The sequence below is a fragment of the Atta colombica genome, unplaced genomic scaffold (assembly GCF_001594045.1).
Source record: "Atta colombica isolate Treedump-2 unplaced genomic scaffold, Acol1.0 scaffold33, whole genome shotgun sequence".
NCBI lineage: Eukaryota > Metazoa > Arthropoda > Insecta > Hymenoptera > Formicidae > Atta > Atta colombica.
In genome coordinates, this window is record NW_017259437.1 from 2,367,856 (window position 1) to 2,390,283 (window position 22,428).

The 22,428-nt window shown below is 31.6% G+C and overlaps 1 protein-coding gene across 2 annotated transcripts; it reads left to right on the forward strand.

The window, feature by feature from the left end:
* Nucleotides 1–13,211: 13,211 nt before the first annotated feature.
* Nucleotides 13,212–17,123, forward strand: LOC108690511 (oxidative stress-responsive serine-rich protein 1). 2 transcript variants are annotated; one of them, XM_018197837.1, is made up of 2 exons: nucleotides 13,212–13,716; nucleotides 16,075–17,123. In XM_018197837.1, exons 1-2 carry the CDS (start codon nucleotides 13,640–13,642, stop codon nucleotides 16,793–16,795), a joined length of 798 nt encoding a protein of 265 aa, XP_018053326.1. In that variant the 5' UTR covers nucleotides 13,212–13,639; the 3' UTR covers nucleotides 16,796–17,123. The 2 variants fall into 2 exon arrangements, with proteins under 2 accessions (XP_018053326.1, XP_018053327.1); XM_018197838.1 differs by lacking the exon at nucleotides 13,212–13,716 and adding an exon at nucleotides 15,474–15,867.
* The last annotated feature ends 5,305 nt before the right edge of the window (nucleotides 17,124–22,428 follow it).

The window sequence follows — 22,428 nt, forward strand, 5'->3', positions numbered from 1 at the left end:
TCTCTATGTATATTAGATAACTTAGTATTAGAACAATTACTTGTGAAGATTCGGATTTTGATTTTTACAGTTACCATCTCACATATATGCATTCAGAAAAAATATAGTCAATTTTAATAAATATTTAGTTGAATAGTGTCAACTAAATATTTTAAATATAAAGACATATTATTTGATACATTAATAAGAAACATTAATTTGATTTAACAATCATTCATTTTATTGAACGAATATTTATTTATAATAAGTAAATGTTTAGTTGGCAGTATTGAAATATTTATTAAAATTGACTATATTTTTTTCTCAATGTGAAAATAATTATCTGGATAATGCACCATTAGATCGATTTCTTTAAACTGTTGTCCAGGTGTTGAAAATTGTGTTAAAAATTCTATGCCCGGCACTGCTAGGTTCACAATTAGTTGTCCAAATATCAATATAAATTAGTACGTAATGCATAAAATATATTATAATTTTTAATAGTTAATCAAGGAGTATCGATAATACAAATAATTAAATTAATTACAATTAGCACGAAAAAAGATATATAAATGATAATAATAAAGCTTTAATGACAATTAATCACAACATAATTTCTAAAATCATACGTATATTTTAGCTTTAATACGAGCCATTCTTATTAATAAAAATTATAAAGTTGGAATATTCGTAATATTGCGAATGCTTATATTATTAAACTTTTATTATTCAATCTTCTTAATTGTAATTAATTTATTGTTTCAATATTTAACATCCGAATAATAATTTAAAATAATCATTGATATAGTAACAGACTGTCCAAACAATTACTTTCATGTCTGTATGATTAACAATAAGAATTTGAAAAATATTCTATTGTGATAGAAATCCAGGTAGCACTTATTGATTTAAATATATAGTTTATATACATTTTATGTACGGTTTCTAAAACGTATCTATAAACGTATCTATGTTCTACAAATGTTTAGGAAATGTATATAAAACGAACATGTGCTACTGATGGGAAATAAAATATCTGAAACACAAGCTGTCTCAAAATAATCGATGACAAATACTCACAATATTGCATTCCTTGAAGAACAGAAACTTTCGAGCAATAATAGCCGCAATAAATAAAACTTTAAAACAAGCCTGATCTTCCAGAATAAAAATCGCGCAAGTTGAATTTGCAACTCCTTGTCCTAAAAATTGTGCAACAAAATCAAAGAAGATGCCAAGGTTCATATAGAACTACAATACTTTTATATTGAAAATTTTGAATTCCAATCAAGAGCTGCGATGCAATGTAAAAAGAATCTCCTCTTTCATAGACTTTGAGAGACTTCTCAGATTTATTGATAGAAAGAGATTTCGCGAATCAATAGTTATTTCAAGAGATCAAATAATGAACACAGGTTAGAGAAAGTGGATAATTCCGAATACGCAGATAATTTTGGAAATTTTGCTATGACATAAGCAATGTCTGGAGTGTTGGTTGAGGGTTTGTCTTTTTCCGCTTTGCTGCCGCTGAAATGGAGTTCGCCAGCAAAGGGGAACAGGCCGATCCTTCCGCACGAGCAAATAATCTTCAGCAACTGCAGACAAGTAGCAGTCGTACGACACGAAAGAATCTCGCCTACCATGAATCGTCGTGGTAAGTTAATCCCGTTTAACGGGACGCAATAAAACATCCATGGAAATAGCTATAACGTTTTTATTTTTATAGCACTTATTGATGATGAAACACAAAATGAAATTAACTTGGCTCATGAAAATGATTTCTTTTGCATATAATTTTTTATTAAAAATGTGGAGTCATAATCAAATGTTTCTAAATTAAGAAGCTATATATAAAGGAATTCAATTTTGAAATAGAAATAAGGATTTTAATTAGTTAGTGTTGCATTTCAATTTTTGCTTATAAAAAATAACTTATTTTCTATCTTTCTTGAAAGAATTGATAGTAATTTAAAATAAAGATTGGAACATTCTTGTATTTTGTAACGATTCTATTGTAATGATTTTCGTATCTTGTAACGATTTTACTCATATGTTTATATATTTTTAGTCGTCCACTCACGTTTGTTCTCTCTTCTTTTATTACATCATAAAAACTCTAGGCTCTGGAATGTACAATTATTACGACGATCGGGTTTTGTTGACTAGCAGCCGACAAACTAGGAACTAGTACTGACGCCCGTCATAAACGTTGTACCAGTTAATTAATGAGCATACCAGCACGCGAACGCTGGACCGCACTGTCGAACGTAGAACCGATTTTCGACGCATCTGTTATATTTGTCATCGAGGATGTCGGCTTTGGAATGATACACCGACAAGTTATTCGATTCAAAGTCAATGACTGAGTACGATGTACCGAAAATAAAGGTAAATGAGGGGGACAAATACCTCAATTCGCTATATAAATTTATGTCAGTCAATTTATCCTGCTTGCATCATTTAAATCTAAAAATTAATCAGAAAAATTGTATTCACCGAGGATTATAGCTCGTAAGATTGCGAAACGGATGTGAAATAATTAAGTTGTTTCTTTATGTAATATAATTATACATACATCTGAATAAATTACATATGTTAGAATTTATTATTAAGACGAGCAAGAAGACATCCATATTTTTAAAGCAACATAATAATTAGCTTTAGTTAATTGTACGTGTATGCAATGGGAAACTGCGTATTTAAAACAGCTTAATAATTTAAGCCTTAAAATAGATAATTTAATTTAAAAGAAAATTAATTATTTAAAAAAATTTTTTTAATGAGAATCATATTTCTGTTCATTCACTTGATTTTAAATTTTCAATAAAATTCTTATGTCTTGCGATTACATGAATCTTTTAGACTTGTATTTTGATAAAAGACTGAATAAATTTTCTTTACGCAATAGAGACTGTAATGTGTAAAAATGATCAGTAAACTATTAATGCTCGTTTCTGCTAATGTAGATTAAACTTTAATCTCAGTTTAATTTATTCTTCATTTAAAAAAATTCTTTTAACTATTGGTGTACAACTTTGCTTCCGCCGTTTTTCTATAGATGGCTTTAGCGGTAAGTGGTGGTCGAAATAAATAGATCATAGACGTCATACAATAAACTTGGGCATCTGTCAACATAACCCCATAGAAACATTAGTCGATTTGTGTCTGCATCATAAAGTTATTCTCGATTGAAAATGTCAGTTTACGAGCCAAATTCTCGTCATTTGCGGGAGATTTTAATTTTTTGCTTCAATATGAAGAAATCTGCGGCTGAGGCTCATCGAATGTTCTCAAATACTTATGGTGAGGCCGCTATTAATGAAAGAAACGTGTCGTGAGTGATTTCAACGCTTCAAGAATGGTGATTTTGACGTCCAAGGTCATGTTCTGTATTTAGTGGGACCAGCTCGGCGTAGTGTATTATGAACTGTTAAAACCGACTGAAACAATCACAAGGCGATCGGTATCGAACGCAATTGATGCGTTTGAGCCGAGCATTGAAAGACAAACGGCCGCAATACAACGAGAGACACGATAAAGTGATTTTGCAGCATGACAATGTTCGACCCCATGTTGCGAAAGTGGTCAAGACATACTTGGAAACGTTGAAATGGAAAGTCCTACCCCACCCGCCGTATTCTCCAGACGTTGCTCCCTCCCACTATCACTTGTTTCGATCAATGGCACACGGCCTGGCTGACCAGCACTTCCGGTCTTATGAAGAAGTAAAAAATTGGATCGATTCGTGGATAGCCTCAAAAGATGACCAGTTTTTTCGACGCGGGATTCGTACACTACCTGAAAGATGGGAGAAAGTAGTGGCCAGCGATGGACAATACTTTGAATCATAAATGTATAACTAGTTTTTTATAATAAAGCCTCGAATTTCGGAAAAAAAACGGCGGAAGCAAAATTGTACACCTAATAGAAAAAAAAAAAGAATACATTTAAACTGAGATTAAAATTAAACTACAGAATCAAGCATTAGAGATTATTTAATTCAAATAATCAATGCAATCCATTTTAAATCATTAAATCATTAAATAATTCACGAAAAATGTAGATTGTATTATAAAAGTTGGAGATTTTTAAAAATTAAAGTTTAAAAATTAAAGATGATGCCGACATCTTTAATTTTGTGAGCTCTATTTAGTAGAGTTTAATATAATTTCATCGCTTATTTTACAAGTACTACATAGTGTTTTTAAAATAAGGCCTATATAGTACTGGTCGTGAATATTCGCAGCGGTCATTAAAGAGATACGAAATGATTTACAGATGCGTTTAAGGATGGTTAAATACGGGACGTCAGATTTTAAATGTTATATCCGGCGCACATAGGCCGTCCATTATAATTCGTAGCAGCTACGCATTTTGACATAGACATTTTTAATCGATGCGTCGCAAATCATCTCTGTACGCTCTTTGTGGTCGTTATGCTGTCGCACAACTTGATTTATGAACGTTAAACATTTTGTTCGGTCTATCTTGCGAAACGCATTATCGCTCATAAAAAACATTAATTTGGTAATAATACTTCGAAATTGCTACGGTCATAAAGTGCATCAGTTGAAGTCATTTGATAACTAAATCATCCTTTCACATATCATGTTATAAGAGCTTTTAAAAATTATAAAACTTATTTTAGCATTATTTTAGCATTAATAAGACATTAGATATTTTCTTTTGGTTTATCTTATATTTTCTTTTGGTATTATATGAATATCATGATTTAATTGCCATATAATAAATTATACGGACATAAAATATTATTAATTAATATATTAAAAATTATTATTGTTAGATACAATTATATATTATTTCGTTCACAAAAAATGGACTATATTGATCATATTATTTATATTTGCAATATTCAACATATTTTTATATTTTTTATATTTATGTATATACAATTCTTCTAAGGATCGGAAAAAAAGATTGAAGATTTCGCATTTTTTACAGCCCCCTATTTCCAACAGATACTACAATCCTGCGTCTATTTTTGACTAACTAGATGCAACGTCGAGATAGACATTGTTAGCGCTCGCTCCTGAATAAAGCCACGCTTAATTAAGAAATCATACAAAGCAACGAATGCGGAATATTATAGACACGACTCTCGGCGTTTCTTAGCTAAAATCTTCGCGACGTATTATATTGAAGTGACAAAATGCTTTATGCGACGCTTATAGTCTTCAAAATCTTTACATAAGAATCACAATATTATAATTGAATGTATGACATGAGAAAGACATGTAAGTCTATCTAAATTCCGAAAGTTATATATAAGATTTCGTCGTCATTATCTATCATACTTGAGGATACGAATTATAAAATTAAATGACTGATTTTGACGAGAATTTCGCTTTTTGTAATATCCATTATAAGTAAATTATAGCGCATAATTCGACACTTATCTGAATAATCTCGGAAGATTTATGTAATATCGGAATAATATTTAATTTAAGAATTTCAGAGTAACTTATGTCAAACTTGAAAAATTATACTAGAAGAATTAAGTTCTTCGCATCGTGCATGGTAAGATTTTTCCTTATTTAACGTGGGAAGATAATAATAGAAAGATTTATGTCAGTCTATATGGATGTTGCTTAGATTATATATTATTTCTAACGCGATAAAGAAAAATACAATTTGCAAATAATTGGGATCAAATGAAATTAAATACTTATCAAATGAAATTAAAGTAAACGTAAATGTTTTGACTTCGGATTTAAATCCTTCTCAATACAAAAATTAAGTACAAGCAATATTAGATAGAACTTTAAAAAAGTACTCAAATCCATAATCGAAATTTTTGCGTTTTATTTCGTTTGGTGAATATATCTCAATTGTTTGCGAATTGTATCTGTTGCTTTATAAGATTTATATAATTTACGCATCAACATTCGCGAAGGCTCACTAAAAAAAAATTTACTTAATCTTAATATATATTTCTTTGAATAGTTTTAAGTAAATATTGACTTACAATAAATAAATATTTACTCAATAAAAATGATATATATATAATTAAATCAAATTAATGATTTTCATATCCAATAAATATATGTTTATATTTAGTAAATATTTATTTAGAACTATTCAAACAAATATTTATTAAAATTTAGTATTTCTTTCAGTGTAATTTACTTATATTAAATTTATTATTGGAACTTCTATAAATATTACTTTATTTTAATAATAAACAACATTTGCAAATTGAAAAATAATTATTACATATGTTATTGCTTTCTATATCATAATCCATAATAAACATTCTTCTTTACAGGAGATTTCTTTCATTTCTTTCATTTCTTCCATTTCTTCCAAGCATGATACATCATGTTACTTCGATTGATTATTCAAACTGAATACCAAATAATATTTGTCGTACGAAGTAAGAATAGAACTTCTCTAACTATATATTTCCATTATTTCCAGACTATGATAATATTTTCAACGATACGTCGCGCTTGAAGGTGCAAAGCAGCATTCATCCTCGAGACATCTTCAATATGCGGAGCGCTTTGGATGCCCCATTAGATCTGCGTGTTTCTCGACGTGACGATTCCAGCAACGAGTTCCGAGGAAAATAGTGAGTAAGCACGTAAGGAAACACGGTGGAGCAGCGGATTTCACTTGCTGCTGGGTCAAATGGCTGCTACAGTGTTGCTTAAGATTATTTCTGTCATCGTTTCTCTCGCGTCTGCCGCCCCCGCTTTCTGCCAGCTTTCTTATACGCGTGCCAGCGTGTTCCTCGTAAATATCATCAGTGGATCGTGAACCTTTTGGTTATGGCAACGTCGGCATGACAAACGCGAAAAGATGGGTAGGACGAGTGTGGTACCGAGTTTCCACAAGTTTAGTTTTCGTCAGACGCGGAAACAGGCTTCCATTCATTGCGATTTTAACGCGGTGATTGTTGTAAGGTGCATTTTTCTGTATTCCTTGTTGCATTGAGAAAAACGCTTAACGATTTTTAACGATTTTATTAAGATATTTTATTAAGATATTCATATAGCTTTTTTATCAGATATTTTTATCAAATGTTTATTTTATTAAGGTTTCTTTGCTCACTACTACTATTTTCAGGGTTGGGTAAGTTAATGTTTTTTTTTAACTGAATAAAGTTAAAGTTAATGGCTTTACAAAATTAATAAAGTTAAGTTAAAAGCTGAAGGAATAAAAAATTAACTTAACGTAAGTTAAGGCAATATTAACTTAAGTTAAAAAAATTAATTTTGAAAAAAATTTTTTAGGTCAAAATGTCCTAATTTTTCTTAAAATGAGATTAAATAACTACAATATAGATTATTAAGTAAATTAAATTTTTTATTTTTTTATTCACATGATATAATTTAATAAACTATGGCTGCATTGGATGCTGATGTGCTTAAAGCGCATGAGCGTTAATGACTTCGGCACATCAGCGCGATTTGCGATAGCCAAATAGATTCATAGATTTTTACTTTTTAATAAGTTTTAAGCCATAAGAAATTGACCAATTACAATCGAATGCAAGAAGAATATTTGATTGTAATTGATCAATTATGACTTAAGGTTTAAAACACCTTATTGTAAATCCGGATTAAGGCTTATGGCATAAGGCATAACCGCATAAATCAATCAGAGGACTGTATTAGCATCTTAAGAAATTACTTAAGATAGTCTTAAAATATGAACAGATTACGAATATACAGCCTTAGTCTTACTATATCTTATTTTTCTAAGATATTATAATATTTAAAAAAGATAAAAAATTTGTTAACTTAAAAAAAAGTTAACGTTTAAAAGTAATTTAGTTAACTTAAAATTTAATGCATTTAAAATTAACTAAGTTAAGTTAAAAGTTATTAACTTTTTAACTTTTTTTTTTAACTTTTAACTAATTACCCAACCCAGACTATTTCAAATTATGACGTCAGAAGTGAGGAGATACATAATAAAAATTCTAACAAAATGTTTTAACACAGAAATATGTATGTAATATTTCAATAAAACGATGTTTATCATCAATAAAATCGATTTGTAAAATATATATCAAAAATTTTTTTTGTTTCATTAATTAATAAATAATCATATATCTAGAAATAAATTATGCAGTCAAAAAAGAGATGAATTAAGCTGAAAATGAATTCACAGCTATGATAAACTTTCATTATTAATATACAGGGTGTCTCTAAATTCCCACATACGTGGTACAAGACGTGATATTTTATGCTAAAACATCTTTTCTTCTTAACAAAATTCGTCCGATAAATAATTTTTGCGCTTATTTGTTAACTTCAATCTGCTCTTTGTAAAACTATTTGTCAGACACAAATTTGTTAAAGGAAAAAGTTATTTTTTATGCTAAAATGAATTACTTTTTCTTGTAGTAAAATTACATTCAATAAATAATTTTTACGTTTACTCGTATAATTTCAACCTACTCTCCTCTAAAAATTATTTGTCGGACGCAATTTTATTAAAGGAAAAAGTTTGTTTTATCATAAAGTATCACGTCTTGTACTCCGTATGCGGGAATTTAGAGACATTTTATATACATAGAAATAAATATGATTCAATTTCTCTCAAAAACAAGAAGATAATTTTTGATATATATATTTTATGAGTTTATTACTAATTGCAAATGTTGTTTTATTGAAAAATATTTTCCTATTCAAAAATAATTCGCAAAAATTTTTATTATGTGTCTTCTTGCATTTGATGTCATATTCTGAGAGGAGTGATATTCTGAGTCATATTCCGAGAGGAGTAAACAAGAATCAAGTAAATAAAGATCACTGTGAGGGGCAACATATGTACGTATATATGTAATATTTTATAAAATTAGAAAATATATTATAAGTTCAGTGTGCGATAATTATATTTTAATAATAAATCAAATATTAAATAAAATAATTACTGCATTTCAGAAATTTGCACAAGTTCAAAAAAGAAGTTTATTTTGAAAGATGTAATTAATACTTATATGTCGTTGTTGAAATTAAGTATGACATAATATGAATATCAATTCTCAAATTAAAAAGTTCTTTTAACTTTTCTCATCGAAATAATCCGGTTTACCTTAATCCGCGTGCAAGATTTCCAGTTTTCTTAAAACTCATAAAAATTGAATATTTAAACTTTTCGACAGAAATGGTTACCTCTTTATTTCACTTTATCTCGACAAATATTTATATTAGCTAAACATTTCTAATATTTATATTAGCAAAACAAACTAACGTTATCTATCATTATTTTGACGTCAAAATGACGACAAATAACGTCAACTTGTTTACTAGAATATATATATAGACAGTTAAATATAGTAGATATCTAAGAGATCAATCATTTCATTTAAGAGTTGGTTATTTATTCGATTTGAAAAAATTTAACCAGATGACAAAACGCAATAAAGTTATGTCTTTCGCACGATTCGATATTCGCTGATCCGATATGTAAAGAAAAGGGAATGATTCATGAGGGAATAAGTTGTCGTGGGAACGTCGGAAATTGATGTCCATAAATTGTGACCGCAGCTGCAATTACACCAGGCAAATGCGCGTTGTGATTCCGAGCGTCGCGGAAGGCGAACACTATGAGACGGAATCGCGTGTACGCGTTCGGGTAATTATAGTTCGTTGGATGGGAAAATTATGATTATTATGAAAGAGCGAGAGAGCGCGGGGTCATTCACGTCCACAGTCGCGACGCTTATCCGGATAATCCTAACTCGATGTTACATCCTGCTGTATCCGGTTGTAAGCGTACTCCCGATTCTCTAATTAGCTCACTATATTTGTAGCGGCGGATATGTGTCAAAATGTAGACGTATCGCCATCTCGTGTGCCGTCACGTCCGTTTTGCATCGGCAACTTCCGGATAATAATTCTGCCTGATTTAATAGTCTCTTTAATTTATACATATATAAAAGTATAATATTATTTTTAATTGTAGTACTAAATCTTCTTCATAAATATTTTAAGTAAAATTAATATTATATCTCATAATAATCAATAAAATTTTAATTTCTTTCTCTCGATATATTTTTCTTAATAAACAAAATATCTTTTTATAAATGAATTTATTTTTAATTTTATATATATCATAAGTCGTAATACATATTTTGAAAACGAATGATATATCCAGATATTTCCTAGATATTTTGCAGAGAATAAACAAAATAAATTTTTAATCATTTTTTTGTTACTACTGATAAAAAAGTTCCCAATTAGTTAATCATCTTGAAACAAATATATGTTCGAATGATATAAAAAAAATTAAGACTCAATCAATTAAAAATTTTGAATTACAAAATTTAAGTTTAAAACTTGAAATTAAATTTGAATTTAAATTTAAAAGAATTTACTTGAAATATTTTTAAGTTTTGGATGTATACTATATATAAATTATTTATACGAACGTCCCGTCTAATTTTAAAGCCATAAATTATTTATGCGCATGAAATATCATGATATATTTGATAAGATAATTCAATTTATATTTATTTAACAAACAACTTTCAAACATTAATCACATCACATTGAGTGTATCAGTGGAGTATATCGGCGGAATACGAAATAATCGCGATCCGAAGAAGTAAATGCAGCGCGTATGTGAGCCATAAAGAGTATCCGAACATAACTGTGGAAATATAAATTTACCGTAAGAATAACGTACGCGTGGCGTTCCGGTGACCGGCGATCTGGTGACTGCTTCCTGGCCAGTGCAACGGATACGCGTAGGTGCAACGTACATCTATCTCATGTCACAGTCAAACTTCAAAAATTTTGTCGCATGTTAACGTAGACGAGATTTTGGCTCGGCGCCAAGACACATTTCTAACTGATTAAACAGCTAAATTTCCGAACACCGCCCTGATAATTTTTTTAATTCGTTATTCTTTAAGGAGGAGTTTTGTGAGATATCTATTTTTTATTCCTACATTAGAGTGTATTATGACTTTCTTTTTCACTTTCACCAAATATCATTAAAGTTATACTTTTAGAATTTATTATTAAAATGAATATCTATTTCATTTTAATAATAAATTCTAGAAGTGTATACTAGTTTAGCTATAGAAAAAAGACTATGTATAATGCGATATATGATAATAGTAATCAATCAGATGCATCGAAACGCGCGGATTTTTGCGAATTTAGATTATAAGTTTGAAAGATATTTTCTTAAATGTTCAGAAAAAGCTTATGATCACATACTCCTAAACTGTGAAAAGCACAAGTTTTATGAAACCTGAACAAGTAAACAAGAGGAGACCAGTACTCTTTGTTCATATAAGTTTTAAACATAGAAGTATTTGGGCTACTTAAGACTTCCTTTTCTTTCAAAATATTTTTTTGTAAGATTTAAACCTTCTTTCTCAGCATTTTCTAAAAAAGTTAAATGAAAATCTCGGATGTTACTTTTATTTTTAACGAACAGAGAAACATTTATTTTCCGTCCGCTTTGAAATTTTTTATATAATGTGGAATTGTAAATTTTCTTCACATCTTAAATATTAAATTATACACAATTTGAATACAGAATAAAAGTCTTAGTATTTTTTCATTTCAATATCTGAGAGGGTATCCAAATATCATTGCGAATATCTAATGCCCGTATTCATAGTCAAGCCTTATATTTAAGGTTTCCTTAAATTTATCTTCAGATACTATACGAATTATTTCATTGGCTGAGTATCTAAAGATAAATTTAAGGAAGCCTTAAGTATAAGATCTGACTATACGGGCATAAGTGTTCCAATTCACGCTAATGATATCGCGTGTCTACGAACGATAGGTACTGGAAACAATTTCGCGATGGAACACTCGCTTTTAGCGATAAATAAAGGTGGCCAGCCGTTTTCTCTCGCTCAATGCTCTCCAGCAGCGGGAATTCGTAAATATTTCAGCCGTATGCTAAAATAAAGCTAGGCTGAGAATGCGTCAGCATGTAGCGAGGCTCGCCCACGAGAATCATGGAATTTTATACATAGATTGATTTATTACGCGGACTTTCCCGATTAGAATCGCTCTTCTCAAGTGTTATTCTAAAACTGCCAGGTTACTTAAGTGTCTCTCTCTTTTCGAGATCTCTTCTTTAGATCGTTTCTTATAGATTATTTCTATGGGAATCTATCTTCTCAAAAGAAAAGAGTAAAAAAATTAAAACTACTATTGTTTTTTTCTATTAGCAATATTAGAATAAAAAAAAAATTTAATTTTATAATAAAATTTGTGTGTTAAACAGATAGTCGAATTAATTAATTCGAATTAATTAATTCTCTTTTCCGTGATTCTGATTACGGTTCTCTCGTTTTCTCCACTTTGTATTGCGAAAGTAACTGTCAGCGCAAGGTGTTGACTCACAAAGATTACAATAACATGATTGATTTATATATTTGTATACTTACATATTTATACACTATAATATTTGTATACAATAATTAAATATATAATATTAAAAATTAACGCGTTAATTTTTTTATCATGCAAAATATCAGGTATCACAAAAGTTGACGCAATTTTTCATGCTAAAAATAAAATATAAAAAAGGGGATTATATAAAATTGCATAGAATCAAATTTTCATTCATCAAATCAGATCATCTGAAGTTAATAATATGTGTATAATGACGCAGATGAAAATTTACTGCCAATTGTTGTAACAATTTATAGAAAAAAAAAAAAAACAAATTCATAGAATTCATGTAAATCGAGAATGATACGAATATTCTTATTATTTGATATTTAAAATAAAAGTCTCGCATGACAATTATACTTAATCACCGTTGTGAAGTTTTCTATGCTCTTTCGCTAAATTTCAAACACAAACGCATGATTATATCTCACGTCATAAATCTTACTCATATCAACTTACTTGTAATCGATGATTCGATCGAAACCTATACTCTATCTACCTTTATCATTATCTTTTATTCCAACGGAAAAGATAGAAAATGACTTTTGAGAATTTTCCAAAGCTCAAAGATTCTCGCAGGTGTTTCTCAAACAAAACATATTGACAAAAGAAGGATTCTGATTGATCCACATTATCGATCTCACTTTACTCAAAACAATCTTGGATCTTTTCCACACAACCAACCAGTCAGAAGCTGCCGTGTCGAATTGACCAATTAGCGACGTGGACAATCGGATGGCGCGCTCGTGGCGACAATCGCGACAGTTTCGCGTGAATCTCGAACATGGCGCCCTCTGGAGAGCTTTCTTTCGCGGATAGTTGCCGCTGATTCTTAGTCCCGCGCAGTAGCGGTGTTTATTTACCTTAGCTATCGCGACGTCAAACCAATTGATCCGCAGATCTGTCTATGCATGGTCAAGTGCCACACGGGAATCCCGGCGTTTGTTTTATCACAACGACGCCGTTTACGAGGTGGTTTGCATCTCTAATTGAAAGACGAAAGAAGATTAAGGAGGTACAGGAGGCCGAGGCGAGGAAGTAACGGAGACGGAATCACGCATCAGCCGCTGAGCGATCTGTCATCCACATACACGCGCTATCGCCGTCGCGCGATTGCACTTTGTGTCGTCATCGTCGTCGACTGCACAGCTCTAACCTAGCCAAGCCTTGCTGCGCTCGTTTCCTGGATTCTCACGCGCACGACGCACCCGTCTATCGGCCTGATGCTGCGCCATCGCTGACAGCAATCCTCGACGAGTATGGGCGACGAAGACGACGTGCTGCCGGCTTGTCTGCAGAGGCTCGAGATTGACCGTCGATCAACGAGTTGTCCCCAGTAAGCGTCGCTCTGTTGTTTTCGATCGTTCTCGACTGCGTAGAAATGCGTAAACACCGTATACGTCAGCACAACGCCTAGAAGGGACGCGCTCTTCCAAAGTCGAGAACGTTTCTTGTGCTTTCGTGTCCTGTGAAGCGATACATTGGCAGGTGTTTAACTTTTAAACGTCCCTGTCGAGCTTTAAGACAATGACGTAGATTGCAGATTGATTTAAAGCGTCCCTTTTCGACGTCGTGAATTGATGATTTTCAGATACCTACGATACTGATAAGCGTCTGTGATTTTTGATTGACAGCAATCTTGTAGTTACTGCAGCCTCACCATGACTTGTGACAAATTGCATCATACCCGAAAATTTGTTAATTAAATTCCTTTGCATGTTAGAGTGACAGCAACATTATTATTATGTATTTTAGATATTTACTTGGATTAATTATTCAGAAAATTGACTATAAATGTATCTGATTTTTAATTGAATTGTACACTTTTGTACTTAATTCTAAAATACTGTCAATATATAAATTTTATGTACAAATGAGCAAAGTCATGGAGCACTAATTGTAAGCTATGCCTTGAGTGATCTTTAGATTTGTTTGTGTTGTTTGAAATCTTCAAAATTTTTGCTTTTAAAATTAAAATGATATAAACAGTGTTTATGGACATTGAAAAGAAAACGAGCAAAAGGTGTTGAGTACAAGAAGTATGATCAACACAAATACACTTTTTAGAAGTTGCATTCTTCCATATCAAAAGCTAAGACAAGCAGAGATGAGCTTTCCAAATTCTGTTCATTATAAATCAGTTTGGATTTCAATTTTGCAACATGAAGCGTGATTTCATTTTTAAATAGTTTTGTGCTATTGTTTTATGTTATATATTTTATTAAGTGAGAAAAAACAACCATAAAATTGAACTACACATTCCATCATTTCAAGATTGAATTTGATAGTTTGATATTTTTTGAAGTTTTTCTCTCCTTTTAAGTTAATTAAATTATTTGTATTTATATAAAAGTCTAGATTATAAATATTTTGTCTTTAAAATTGTGAAATGTATGAAAAGTTTATTTACATTAGTTAAGAATGGCCTATTTTTTATATGTAAAATTTATATATTGATAGCAATATTCAATCAATAGTAATAGCATTCTAGAGTTAATGTAAAATAACATTGAAATTTGGCAAAAGCAAGAAAAGTTCTAGTGTAGTCTAGTGTAATAATATGTTTGTTTTTTATTCTTACACTCTTTAGACTAGTATACAGGTGAAAAAATGTATATTTGTTTCATTTCAACTTATTACATCGTGTGTACCAGTTCAGAGAATGCAAGAATAAAAAACAAACATTAAGTAACATATATTTTAGATAAGATAGGAGTAAGCTAACTATTGTTCGCGAATACTCATGCAAAAATCAATGAGCTTAATTTTATGGGTTTATGGGTTTAAAAATATTAATAAAAAATTAATGTTGCGATTTAAGAAATTATTCGAGTTTTATTCAACGCTGCATTTACAGTATTAAATAGCATTATAGCGCTATGTAAATTGAAACTTATCAATGAATATGGTACTTACTGAGATTCAATCAACGTTGTTTACTTCTGAAGTACTAAATGTTTTGATTGCAAAGCTATAAGTTGCGACAGTGACGAGTTAATATCGGTGACAATAAAGATGTGATTTATCAATCGTCACTATCCCTAGCAGTCGAGTTTCTTTGTCAATCGCCGTATCTCCTATTAGCCAATCGAGTTATCGAAATGCTTCGAGGCTGTATTTGTCGTAATCGCGGTCAAGGTCGGCTAGTAACACGACGGTATGTATTTACAATGCATGCATTTCGTCGTCCATCAGAAATCGTCGATTGCGCGATCGGATTCTCGATTCGTCGACGGATGAAGTCGAGTGAAGTCGGCTCGATTCTATCGGGAGAAACATTTAGACGCTCTATTTTTAAACCTGTGATGCTGGAAATAACAACTTAGTATAGCATCGAATAGTCGATTTAAGAGAGACAAATCGCCGGGAGGATACAGTCAAATGAATTCTTTGCAAAGCTTGTGAATGTAATAATGTTATATCAACTATGTGGTTAGCACGATTGGATAGAACTTGTATGTTTTCACCAAGTTTTGCTTGTAATACTGTAAGCTTTCATTTTTTAATTTTTATTATAATGTAGTTTAAAATATTCTGCGCATTATAATCTGTGCATTATATACGCAAATATATTCAAAAGAAAGAAGCAAAGCTTTTGTTTAAAGAGCAAAAATCACGGAGGTGACATTTTAGCGCATTTTATATTTTCACACATGACACAATTATTTTTTAATATAACGGTTTGTTCTTTCAGCATTGCAATGGCGGACAAATCGAAGCCGATGAATCTATTCAGGGTATACGGCAAAAATTCTAGCAGCAACTGTTTATTTCGAAGAAGATCAATGCCTAACAGGCCTACTACGTTCCCAGTCAACCCAAGGGGAATCAAGAGTACAACGAATTTTAAGCCGTCTAAGAACGAGAGAACAATCGAGAAAACCAAGAGGAGCACCATCCTAAGGGAGGCCATTCTAAAGTTAAGCGCTCCCGGAAATAGCGGTTCTAGTGATAATCCAGTGGATACGCTGTTTAAGAACACGTGTAAGCTCAGTATTCCCAATAAAAATTCCAAGATGATCGACCACAATTCGGTCATGAAGGACTTCAAGGCGCTGAATATCAGTAAAGACAATAGGCTGGTCAAGGACGACACTAGTATTCAGGATGACGACTGCGAGAGTGCAAGCGGTTTCCACCGAGCTCGCAGTAACACGATGCCGAACTTAAAAAGAGGTCCTGGTCCGGGTGGCGGAGACCAGAGAACGACAACGAGCAATGGACAATCGGATGCTACTGGTAACTCATCTGGCCAACAACAATTATCGAGTTCACCGAACACTTGTTCAGTCCAGGCGCGAATATCGCCGCCCTTATCGAGCGACGTCACAATCGGCGAACTTGCTGGTTATTTCGAAGAGTTCGTTCATATTCCAAAGAAGATGTCGCATATGGCGGAGATGATGTACACTTAATAATTGTAAAGTATCTTGAATTATGCTTACATCGGATGCAGACTTTTTTTTGTACACACAGTTATGTGCTGTGTAAATTTTATTCTCTATATACTGCATCTCTTTGTTTACGTGACTAATTTAATTTCCTAAATTATTTTTTTAACATACTAATAACACATCGGCAGAAATTCTCGCTCTAATTGTGTATAGTTCCGAAATTGTTGAGCTATTTTGTATAAATATTCGGAAAAGTGCAGCGAGATATATCATACTTTCTTTTGCATTCTTTCCTTTTTTTACATCATCTTTGCACATGATATTTGGTTTCTTTAATGTATAAAAGGGAAAAAGGAATATATTATATTATCTGTATTTAAAAGAAACTTTTGTATTACGAGAGAAGAATAATTGGTTTTAGAATAAATTGTATGAATTGAATTCGTAGTATAAATGCATCTATCCAATCTATTTTTATACATACATTTACGCATTTTCGCGTGCGCTTTATTATTTAAAGAACAAATTAAAATATCCTAATCAAACAAAGAAAATTCCTATATAGGGCGCTAATGAAAGTGCAACATTAATATGATACATAATATATTTATCTGCATAGGCTTACGACAATTAATATAATAATAACACAAAGTAATCGTTAAGTTACTTAATGATAATAAGCTTTGGTATATAAACAATGACAACAGTGTATTGATCGTTTTCGCTTTAGGTACAATACGAATGAGAACGCACGTTGACGCGCAGTGATATATGATGTGAAGAAAATTCGAACGTAAGAATGCCGGACAAGAAAATATTTTTGGTGTGCGCATCACGTGAGACGACTCTGTTCTGTAAACAAGTATATCAATAATCATGAATAATTATCCTCCTTTGGTGGACACAGTACTCTCGTGGTCGCCATGAGACGACACAGTCGATCTTTTGTATCAAAACACATGAAAGAGAGAGAGATAGAGAAAGAGGGAATCTGTCCCTATATCACAGATTTACCGAAAATTTGACTGGGGGACCACGAACGAGCACACTGTCTCCAAAAAGATATCGCGAAATCCACGATTAATTAAAAGCATAATTTTCATTTAAGTACAATATGCATGTACCGCTGATCTCGCTCTTTCTTAGGTCTCCGTATAATTTAAACATCGCAAACATTTGCAAATAAAGAACGCGGGAACGATACGTCCGAGGTATTTCTTGAGTAAATTCCCGACACGCACAATCACGTTATCAATCGTGCAGAAATTAATTACTGATGATCACACTAAAGATTTAAAAGAAATGTTTATTTGCAAATTAATGGAAATTTACGACATCTGATATTTAGAGAGTACGTCTTCCTCATCTGTATAAACAATTTTAATTCTCGTGCTACTTTGCTCGATCAATCAAAATATTATTATGTACAGTTGTGCGATCGATGAAGCATACGTTATAGAGCTATCGGATTTAGAAAAAAAAAAAATTTATTTCGAGATTTTGCAAACGGTCGGACGTAAAATTCCCGATAGCACATGGGCTTTATTTAAAAAACAATATCAGTCTCTATATCCAGTGGAAAAAGGCCACGATGCCTTTACCATAATAATTTGTAAATACATGGTCCAAATGTGATCCGAATAAAACAGTCTACGCGAATATATATACCATATAACGCGAACGCTTCGCTCAAAACCATCGTTTTCTTTTGAAAGTCCGAAAAACATCCGAAGATACGTCTAAAAGGTGTTTTAATTCTTCAATTATTCAGCCTTTTAGATATTCTTACGATGTTATTGAGACTTTTCTATTATCGATTATTCCCGTTGAGCTCGCATTAGTTCAAACCCTATGTCTTTTTTTTTTTTTATAAATCTACGACCTACGGCAGCGATCATGATAATTATCATCATCAGCGAAATTTCCAAGTGATCGTTTATCATGAGAAAACAAGTTTATCATCGGTATAAAACGCTCATAGAAAAAATGTACTGGACGTAATACACCTACTCTCTAACGCTACGTAAACGTGAACACCTTTTCACGCGCACTCTTCCATGCGATGTCGTTTTAATTTTATTGGAAATATTTATGCTACGTATCATGTAAACATCGCGGTGAGGATTTCTCTTACGGATTCTAAGATCTACATAAAATAAGGACTGCCGCAATATCAAAATTTATCCAAACAACGTAGGAGTTCTATTGATGATGCAAAGAGTAATATATAAATAATTCAAAAAAGAATCTTCCAGACATTTGACTATAATAGTCAGACAACAGCTGAATGTGTCAGATATTATGTCAATATTTTACAAATATATATAATTTATCCACAAAAAGGGACGTCCAGAAAACGATGTTTAGATTTCTTTAGTTACATTATAATTATTTCAATATATACTTCCACAATAATATATCTATTAATTAATATAATTAATATTATATCGATACTGTATTAAATCATTAATATCAGTCATTAATATCATGTTATTAGCTGTCACTTAGACAGTCAATAATAATGATTGTTCTTTATTTCATTTTTTTAATAAGATGTATCACTTCTTCTGTTACATTCTGCTACATGAAGACATGAGATTGATATTGCAGCAATGTTTAAACTTATCATACAATAATTGGTGTATATGTATATAGGTTTACCGCGTTATTGCTCATAATGCTCTCTCGCAGTAAAATACACATGAAAAGAGGATCACGCTGATACGGATGTAACAATTTTCTACGCTCGCATGCGCGCAATGCACTCACATTTTGTTTTCACTTTAATTACTAATATCTATCGTATCGTAATGGCTCATCGCGTTTATCGTGACACAATAAAATGTATACATTCAAAATCGATTGCACCCACAATCTTGTCAGTTAACTCTGGTAAATTTTTTGTTTCTTTATGAATCATGTCTATTATGCTATAGAAAGAGGTAAAAAAGGAAAAATTTATACGTATGATTAATACGTATGTATGATGAGAAAACATTTTAAGGAGATTCTCGCACTACTTCCTAGTCAAGATAATTAGATAATTTATTCATAATAATACGTAAAACAATTAAAATAATGGAATAAAAAGATTACTAACAATATCTTATGTCATTATAAATAATTGTTGTTAATTTTATATGTTACTAAATATTTTCAAAATAAAAGTTGTAAGATGCTCATTTGATGATATACGCATCGTCTATTTGACATATATTCTAACTTTTTTCATTAAAGAATATACATTTCTTGTAAACTGTACGATCAGTTTAAATGAAACTTTATGGGAACAAAGTGTTTACTTTATAATTATAATGATTTTTAAATTACTGTCTTACAAGTGTCGTAATTTAAAAGAGAATAACTTATAGAATAAGATTATACTTTCAACTTGTAAAATTCTATAAATTTAGAATTAAATATCTTCATAATGATACGGTAAGAGTCAATGAAATTTTTTCTAGATATTATTGATATTATTAACATTTGTATTACATGTATATTATATACACTTGTCTTATATTTCATCAAACGTGAGACCTCCTTAAATGTCATATAATATATAATATTTTCTCTTTGTATCATCTTTGGTCATCTTACTTTAATTACCAATTAAACATTTCAAATCAACATTAAATATTTCAATTATAACGCAGATAAAGGAAAAAATTAATCGTCACACAATCAACTGTGACGTAATCGTTACACTTGTATGACTCAGCTGATTGCATCAACAATCAGTTGGGTAATTCCAATTAACTATTCGCCATCCTTTTCAGATTATCTGTTCAGTCTACCCACAAAGTAGCTCGAGAAGCAAAGATGGCAATACCAATTAAAATTTTTATACTAATGGTAAGATTTTATTTATTCTTCCAATGAGCACTTTATTAACAAAGTAGTGCATAGCTTGATTGCATTTAGCAGTAAAACACTTATCTTTTGTTACACTGTTCATTAAGATTCTGTTTCATATATGTCTGTATTTTTTATTTTTACCTTTTGAAAGGTTAAATGTTTGATTAAAATTAAAGAGTATTCAAAAAAATATGACGGTAACCAGAGCTGGGGCTAACCGAAGTTGGGGCTAACCGAAGTTGGTGCAATCGATTTAATCTTCGAGTCTCGCGTGCATAACGTACCTCGCGGGGACGACGTTGAATTCTGGAGAATCAGAGATGATTCACGAGAATAGATTTTTTTCGAGCACCGCGAAGAGAGCAAAGTCGCCAATCCGCCAACGAGACTGTCACGCTTATCGTCTAAGTAATTCCTACTCTAATCCGTCGTTTGTATTTCCCTTCTTTAAGTAGAAAAATTTACAATTTTTCAGACACTTTGTACGAGTAACATCGATGACTTAAGTTTATCCGAAAATGCATTTCCGATTTACCCCGACGTGAAACCCATCGTGTCGATTTACATCACGGGATTCGGAATATTTTTCTTTTCTCTTTCTTTTTTGCCCTGAAACGCATTCACGCATTCGCATTTATCCGGATATTAGTAACTTTCTCACCTTCCTCATCTAATTTTTATATCCTTGTTTTTTTTTCTTTTCAACAAGACCAATGGTACTTCGCGAAAGAGAACTTCAATTCAACATACAGCGACTGCCGAAATAAAAAGTAACATAAATTTGTGCGAGGTATTCACTGTGTTTTTGCAGGATATTTAAATCGGATATATTATCCAATTGGATATATAAATTACACGCGTGAAAACACAGGTATTAAATGCAAATCGATGCTACATTAAAAAAGAACTATAAAAAAAAAAGATCAATAGAAAGCGGATACAATCGTAAATACAATCGGATCTGTTTTTGGCAGACACGTTTGGCTGTGTGCACATTCGAGAGTTTCTGTCATTCAGATTATTCTCAGTAAATAAGTTAACAAGTTATTACTGAAAGTCGTTCTCATGAGATAAAACTCTCGATTGAGCATCGTAACTTTCTTCGAAGTCCAAGTGGATGCATCTCATTGTCCATTTGCGTGCGTTTTACAACCGAATGAAATTATTGCGTAGCAATAACAGGCAAGCGCACGTAAACTCGTACACATGACTCTTAACACTTAGGAGGAATAAATCGTCAAACATTAATATCGTCTCGAAAATAATAGCGTTTCGAGTGCAATGGATTTGAACTCAATCTGGGTACATGATCCATCAACCCGAAAGTATCATGATCTCGTCCAATCATAAATCAAAATAGAGCATATGACGACATTAAACTCGATTTAACATCCGACTTAGGTTCAAACTTACTGTACTCGAAAACGTTATAAACTTCACGCAGTTTGTGCGCAGTAACCGTTCCATATGAGAATTCTTTTCTCGAGCTCCTTTCTCAGCGGACAAATACATGTAAGAAATTCATGCATGTAAACATCTTATTTCATATATGTTCAGCTCTTGAAAAATCATGCGTTCATGATAGCATTTCGTCATAAAGGGTACGTACGAAAATCTGCCTCGAGGACTATGTATCCAAAAACTGGACTTTAGGAAAATTCGGATGTAATCGTGATCCGAGGTCAATAAAATATAAATACAACATGCTCTTGTGTGACAAGTCACAAATTCACAATACGCGCTACACGCACACGCATACACTCCCTCATTTTCTCTCTTTTTTTCACTCTGTATAT

Bases quoted from the DNA above. Each gene is read 5' to 3' on its own strand.
- LOC108690511 (XM_018197837.1), top strand. From the start codon at position 13,640: ATGGGCGACGAAGACGACGTGCTGCCGGCTTGTCTGCAGAGGCTCGAG. The intron at 13,717-16,074 runs GTAAGCGTCGCT...TTGTTCTTTCAG, and splicing joins CGATCAACGAGTTGTCCCCA to CATTGCAATGGCGGACAAAT.